Source organism: Vulpes lagopus, chromosome 11 (genome assembly GCF_018345385.1).
Source record: "Vulpes lagopus strain Blue_001 chromosome 11, ASM1834538v1, whole genome shotgun sequence".
Taxonomy (NCBI): Eukaryota; Metazoa; Chordata; class Mammalia; order Carnivora; family Canidae; genus Vulpes; species Vulpes lagopus.
The window spans coordinates 64,443,659-64,451,384 of record NC_054834.1 but is presented as its reverse complement, the minus strand read 5'-3'; the positions used below and the strand labels follow the sequence as shown (position 1 = coordinate 64,451,384).

General features: G+C 34.8%; 1 protein-coding gene across 1 annotated transcript; it reads left to right on the top strand.

Annotated features, from left to right (window-relative positions):
• The first annotated feature begins 515 nt into the window (after positions 1-515).
• LOC121472200 (olfactory receptor 4P4-like) lies at positions 516-1,451 on the top strand. Its single transcript, XM_041723353.1, has one exon. The coding sequence runs from the start codon at positions 516-518 to the stop codon at positions 1,449-1,451; it is 936 nt and encodes a 311-aa protein (XP_041579287.1).
• The last annotated feature ends 6,275 nt before the right edge of the window (positions 1,452-7,726 follow it).

The following is a 7,726-nucleotide window of genomic DNA, read 5'->3' as shown; positions in this document are numbered from 1 at the left end:
GACGTGGGATACATTTGTATTTCCTGGGGATTCACTCCCAGATAATTCATGGAATTTGACCAGAAAATGGTGAAAAGAGGAAAGTTGACCATGCATTAGGCACACGTATTTAAAATATATGCAACAAAACTATTTTGACTTGGGACAATTTTTTAAAAATCTTCTTTGTTATATAAATAATATAATTAATAATAATAAATAATTTTTAATTTTCAAAATATCAATTAAATATGTAAAAGTCATTACCAGTAACATTGAATAGCATACATAATTATTTCCATTATTTTCAATATAAAAGTATTCCATAATACTTTTGTAAAATAAGAGTTAATAAAAAAGATAAAACAACTTACTTTAAGAAATCAAGAATAATTAATATTAATATTATATTTACATTATCTACTCTTAGTAAATTTTTTATCATTCAGTTCATACTGTTAAGTTTTCACCAAATTTATGTTTATTTCCTTCAGATATATAACTCATTGTGTGTAACATACAGCAAACTCGAGTAAATGGAGCGGCAGAGAAACATCTCAGAATTCATTCTTCTAGGACTTTCATATGACCAGAACATGCAAATATTTTGCTTTGTGCTCTTCTTATTCTGTTATATTGCTCTGTTGGTAGGAAACCTTCTAATCCTTGTCTCCATTCGATGCAGCCCTCTTTTTCACCAACCAATGTACTACTTCCTTAGCCATTTATCCTCTATGGACATCTTTTATACCTCTAGCGTTACACCCAAATTAATTGCTGACCTACTAGGGGGGACTAAAACCATCTCATATGGTAATTGCATGTTACAAGTTTTTGCCATGCACTTCTTTGGGAGTATTGAGGTCTTTGTCCTTACTGTCATGGCCTTTGATCGCTATGTTGCTATTTGCAGGCCTCTCCACTACATGCTTATCATGAACAGGGCAAGGTGCCATCTCCTAGTCTTAGCTGCTTGGGCTGGTGGGGCTCTTCATTCTTTTCCTCAATTATCAATGACAATCCAATTGCCATTTTGTGGTCCTAATGAAATTGATCACTACTTTTGTGATATCTTCCCTTTGCTGAAAGTTGCCTGCACTGATACTTACATCATTGGTGTCCTTGTGGTTGCCAATTCAGGTATGGTTGCCTTAGTTACCTTTGTTGTCTTATTTGTTTCTTATATCATTATATTGTTTAGTCTAAGACATCACTCAGCTGAGGGAAGACACAAAGCCCTTTCCACCTGTGGGTCTCATATCACTGTTGTCATCTTATTCTTTGGGCCTTCAATCTTTGCCTACCTACGACCTCCAACTACTTTCCCTGAGGACAAAGTATTTGCTCTATTTTATACCATCATCGCTCCTATGTTCAATCCCTTAATCTATACTCTGAGAAATGCAGAAATGAAAAATGCCATGACAAAAGTTTGGTGTCAAACATTATTTTCAAGGAAAGCACACAATTAATTTGAAGAAACAGTATAGCTAAGCAACTTTATAAAAGAAAAGGGCTTGATGTGACTAAACAAGCTAGAAATATTTCATAGACTTTATCCATCACTCTAATGAAATGAATGCATGAAAAAAGAGGAATAAGAAAGAAATTTAAAGAAATAGTTAAATGAATATTAATTGCCACATACCAGAATTAATTGAATACTTAATTTTATGGAGTATTATGGAGATGTGGACAGGGTTACCTGCAGAAAAATCTGTCTGAGCTAAAGCAAATAAGGCAACACTAATTGGTCAGTGAATTATAAAGGCAAAACAATGTTAATGATAATTCTATTAAAAATCCTGGACTTATATACCAGTGCTTATAGTGATACACATTCTGTACTAGTGATGAAATTGAAATCTAAAGTTAATATAATGACTTTAAATCATCATGAATATCTTTATGATAGAATATTCATTTATATATCCTCTAGTGGCATTCCGAAATCAGCTATGCAACAAAGAAATCTGTATAGTAGAACTTGTTTTAAAGTGCTCCGGATCATCATTTTTCCTGAATTCATATTAAAAATAATAGTAATACCTAGTTAAGACAGAGCAAAAATCAATAACTCAGGAGGCTAAAAACATAATTTCTTGTTATTCCACCTATTGACGAGAATACAAAACATTTTCTGTAAAACTTAAGAAAATCAATAATAAAGTGTAAGTGTTGACAAACCCCTACCTGCCTAAAATTGATAAGTAAATGGGAAGCTATTGGATCCAGAACCAAAGACATTTTATACTATAAAGAGAAATGAATAGCAGCCTAGCTAAAGACAGATTAGACCATGATCTAAAACCAAAAGCAAACCAAATTATATGTTGTGAGCATATTTGGGCTCATATGAATGTTTGAAGCTGTTTTGTTCATCATTGCCAAACATTTTGGAAGAAACCAAGAAGTCCCTCCATAGGTGAATAGACAAATAAATCATGGTTCATCTGGCAATAGAATATTATTCAGCACTAAAAAGAAATGAGCTATTAAGGAATGAGATGATATGCAGAGAACTTTGATGTATATTAATAAGTGAAAGAAGCCAATCTGTAAAGGCTACATATTATGTGATTGAAAATATATGAATCCTGGACAAGGCAAAACAATGGAGACTTTGAGAACATCAGTGTTTGCCAAGGGTTAGTGTGGAGGGTTGAATGGAGAGGCAGATCACAGAGGATTTTTAGAGCATGAAGCACTTCTTTATGTTACTAAAGCTGTGGATACATGTCATTATACATTGCAAATCATAAAATGTACTACATCATGTGTGAAGTCTGATGAAAACTAGATCTGAGGAGGTAATGATGTGCCAGCATAGGTTCCTTTGATTTTAACAAATATATCACTCTGGTAGGGGAGGTTGTCTGTGTGTGGGGACAGGTTATATGGGAAATATTTGTACTTTTTGCTCAGTTTTCCTGTGAAGCTAAAGCTGCTTTAAGAAATAAAGTTTATTAATTAAAAATATACACTATGGCATGATAGATGTATCAAATTTTGTAACTGGAATGAAGAAGAGACATCTGAAAAAGATTTTCTACCAAAATAAAGAATTTATGAAAGGCCTTTTTTGCATGTTTAATAGGATTTTAAAAAGGTTGCTTAAGAAACGGCAAAGATCATTATAGAGAAGATGCTAGATAACAGGATTTTATTAAAAGGAAGATGATAGGGGTAGTCCTAGTGGCTCAAGCAGTTTAGTGCCACCTTTAGCCCAGGGAGTGATTCTGGAGACCCTGGATCGAGTCCCACATTGGGCTTCCTGCATGGAGCCTGCTTCTCCCTCTGCCTGTGTCTCTGCTTCTCTCTCTCTCTCTCTCTCTCTCTCTCTCTCTCTCTCTGTGCGTCTCTCATGAATAAATAAATAACATCTTAAAAAAAAGAAGATGGTAAAAATATGGAAAGCATTTTAGATTGTCTAAGTAAAACCCAAGAGTTATAATCAGTCTGGAAGCACTGTACCAGACATATAAAGAGGAGAAAAAAATAATGAGGAAGGTAAAATTAACTAGAGCCATTACAGCAGAGAGGAAGTGGACACACTTTCTCAGTGGTTATTCACAAATAAACAGAAATAGTCCAGATTAAAACTTTTCACCTAGGCATCTACTATAATGTTTATTTACTTAGTTGGGCCAAAGAAAGCTCTCTCTAAAAATGAAACAGAAGTTCAGATAATCAAAAAACAGATTCATTTTAAAGGCCTTTTAAAAAGATTTCATTTATTTATTTGAGAGAGAGAGAGATAGAAAGAACATGAGCAGGAAGGGGCAGAGGGAGTTAAAGAAGCAGGCTCCCCACTGAGCAGAGAGTCTGATGCATGGTTCCATCCCAGAACCCTGGGCTCATGACCTGAGCTAAAGGCAGATGCTTAACTGACCACCCAGGAGTCACACATTCTATGTTCATGAGAGTTTAGCATTCTATAAAACCAACAATTTTCACAGAAGTCACTTTGGACTTCTTACAGTGTTTGCTGTGTTTAATAAGTTGAGAGCATTGTCTTTTATTCTAAATTGAGATATAAATCATGTATAACATTATATTAGTTTCTGGTATACAAATAATTATTTGATATGAGTATATGTTGCATAATAGTCACCTCAATGTGTCTAGCTAATGAGTCACCACACATACTTACAAATTATTTTCTTTTTTTAAGATTTTATTTATTTATTCATGAGAGGCACACGGAGAGAGGCAGAGACACAGGCAGAGGGAGAAGCAGGCTCCCTGCAAAGAGCCTGATGTGAGACTTGATCCTGGGACTCCAGGATCATGCCCTGAGCCAAAAGCAGAAGCTCAACCACTGAGCCACCCAGGCATCCCCAAATTATTTTCTTATGATGAAAATTTTTTTAGATACCAAACTTTCTCAGTCATCTTTATTACACAAAATCCTGCCTGAGATTTTGAAGAGGTAGATCATAGAATTATTCCATATCAGAATCTAAGATAGATCTAGATATTTTAATAGTAAAACCCAAACATATTTTGCTATTATTTGAGCCTTAAATTATTTATAAAAATTATATCCACTTCTATGTTTATTGATGTGAAAATGTTGACAAAGGTTGCATGTTATAAGAAGAAAACAAATGGAAAGAAAAAGAGAAAAACATGTAAACTTAAAAACTATTCAAGACTGTCCTGTCAAATGTAGCTAACACCTTTTGCTGAAATTCTTTATGAATGAGGTGTCACAGCATTCAAATTTGTGCTTGCAACTTTAGAATATCTCAATTTTTAAAAAGGTGTGCACAGAAAATTTAATATTTTATATTCATTAATGAGATTTGTATAGCATAAATTGTAATGGATTTGGGGGAACCAAAATGTGGCTTAAAAGATGTACTTATATAATAAATTTGCATAAAATTCAAATAAAATATTTTTAAAGACTGCAATGACATAATGGCATATTGTCACAAATACATTTTTAAATAGATTTTATTTTTAAAGCAGATTTAGATTTGTAGAAACATGACACAAAAAGTACAGTGATTTCCCATATACACTCTCTGCCCCTCGTAATTTCTGTTTTCTTATATCTTGCAGTGGTGTGGCACATTTGTTACCGCTGGTAAATCAATACTGGTACAATGTTCCTAAAGTCCGTGGCTTACATTAGGATTTATTCTTGGTGTTGTCAAGTTTTATGGAGTTTGACATATTTATTATGTCATGTATCCACCATTACCGTATCATACAGAATAGTTTCCCTTCCCTAAAAATGTCTTCTGCTCCACCTAGTCACCTCTTCTCCTCTATCCTTGAATCTTTGCCAACCAGTGACTTTTTTTTTTACTACTACCAGTTTTTTCTTATCTAGAAAGGAAATTCAGAATTCATATCTGTGATATAAATATTTTTGTTTCAAAGCCTAAATATCCTCTCATTTATTGTTTCAGTAATTAATATTTTAAAATTCACTATTATCTACTGCTTACACTCTCTACTTCTACCACATAAATTTATCATTCTTAATTTGGGTCATCTATGCTATAAACATAATAACAAATAACAAAACAAATCACTATAACTGGTATAACTCAAGAGAAACCTATCACCCCTGAAATTAGAAGGAATCAATATAAAAGAATAAACTTGATTTTACCAAAAGAATACTCTGATGTATTTAAATTCAACCATTAAAGCCTTTCCTAATAGCAAAGAACTATTAAGAAACTTGAATTTTCTAAGTTCTGGTACTGTTCTAGAAAGATGTAGGTAAGCACATCATAAGATTTCAGAATATAGAGGAGCCTGGGTGGCATCTGACTCTTGATTTTAGCTCAGGATCATGGGATCGAGCCCCATCTCCACCTCCATGCTCAAGAGGGAGTCTGCTTGTAATTCTCTCTCTTCCTCTGCCTCTCTGCTCATGCTCTCTCTCTCTCTCTCCCTCTGTTTCCCTCTCTCTCTGTCTAAAATAGATAAATAAATATTTTTTTAAAAAAAAGGATTTTGGAATATAACCCCTAAAATTGGGAGATTATTAGATTACATATTGTCCTTTACAATGTGAAGCTCCTGTAATTATTTGAATCTAATACTTCTTACCAAACCAGGAAGAACAACTAAACTGAAGGTTCATGGTCAGCTATGATGACACAGAAGTGCCTAATACAGGAACCAGGAAGAGAGAAAACCTCCAGTGTGTGGATGCAAACATATAGGGTGGTACAGAGCAGCAGAGAACACCAGGAGTCAACACGAAGAGGGGCAGAGAAAGCAGTAGGTCAAAACCACAAGTGATTGGGCAGGCAAGACAGGCAGAGACAGAATGGTGAAGAACACCTAAAGCTATAGACCTTACATACCTGTTTGTACCTTACGCTGTCTATTCCTCTACATAAAATGGACCTAACACCAATGGGTGTGTGTATTCATGTTACTTATTTTCCTGAAAGAAGTACTGTTCATGTCCAAAGACAGGATTGTATTAGCTCCTCATTAAGAAGGTTATATTCTTTTTGGACTTCTAAGCAAATTCAAACTATAAAGAAAAATTTGAAACTCCCTTTCATCTCCAGTCATCTGAAATCACCTTCTTGCTCCATAATTTCCTATGATGCCTTTCACTTCTGCATTCCTTAGAGTATAAGTCAGAGGGTTGAGCAAAGGTGTTCCGATTATATAAAACACAGCTATTATCTTAATCATAGGGAAGGTGGTTGCAGGATGTATGTATATAAATGTACAAGGACCAAAGAACACCAAAGATGATCACAATGATGTAGGAGAGGGCTTTTCTCCTCCCCTCAGCACTGTGATTTTCAGAGACTGCAAGGTTATAACATAGGAGCACATCAGCATGACAAAAGTCAATGTACAAATGGCCCCACTTTGGGACACCAGAAGTAGATTGATCACATAGGTGTCTGCACAGGCAAGTTTCAACAAAAGCTTCAAGTCACAAAGATAGCAATCGCACTGAGACCATGGAGCGGTAACTCAAGGCCAGAAATGTCTGAACTAAAGAATGTGCACAGGACCCCACCCAAGCCATAGCCACCAGCACAGCACAGATCCGTCAACGTATGATGGTTGTGTAGTGCAAGGTCTTACAGATGGCCACATAGCAGGTCAGCAGTCGTGAGGATGAGGATGAAGATCTCCAGGGAGCCAAAGAAACGGAATGAAAAAAATTGTATCATGTTCTTACTGAAAGAGACAGTGGTCTTCTTCAAAAGGACATCCATAATCATTCTAGGGGCTATGGGAGTACAGAAGCAGGTGTCAGATGAGGATAAATGGAAAAGGAAGAAGTATACCAGACTCCCGAGTGCCTGGCTGGACTTGAAAGTAGTAATAATCAGAAAGTTACCCAACTACATCCCCAAGAAGAAAAGCAAGAAAATGACAAACACTACTTTATTCCTGGATAAACCTAAGCAGAAAAATTTATTCATATTATTCAGCTGCATGATCATGAATGAGGAAAAGGAGAAGTGTGAAAAGACTTATCTGCAAAAAATATAAAGGAATTAATTTACAACGTGCTATGAGATGTTATGGAATATTTTAAGCAAATTAATTCATGGTACTATGTGAGATTATGGGATATTTTTAAGCAAAAATAAATATTCTCCATCAAGTACATTCTAACTATGTTTTCTTTTTGTCACTGCAATATTTTGTTCTCAATTTTTAATGATCACTTCATTGAATGCTATGAGTCCCAAGGTATCTTACTAATGTGATACATTCCTTCAACTCTCTTCAAATATAA

Bases quoted from the DNA above. Each gene is read 5' to 3' on its own strand.
- LOC121472200 (XM_041723353.1), top strand. From the start codon at position 516: ATGGAGCGGCAGAGAAACATCTCAGAATTCATTCTTCTAGGACTTTCA.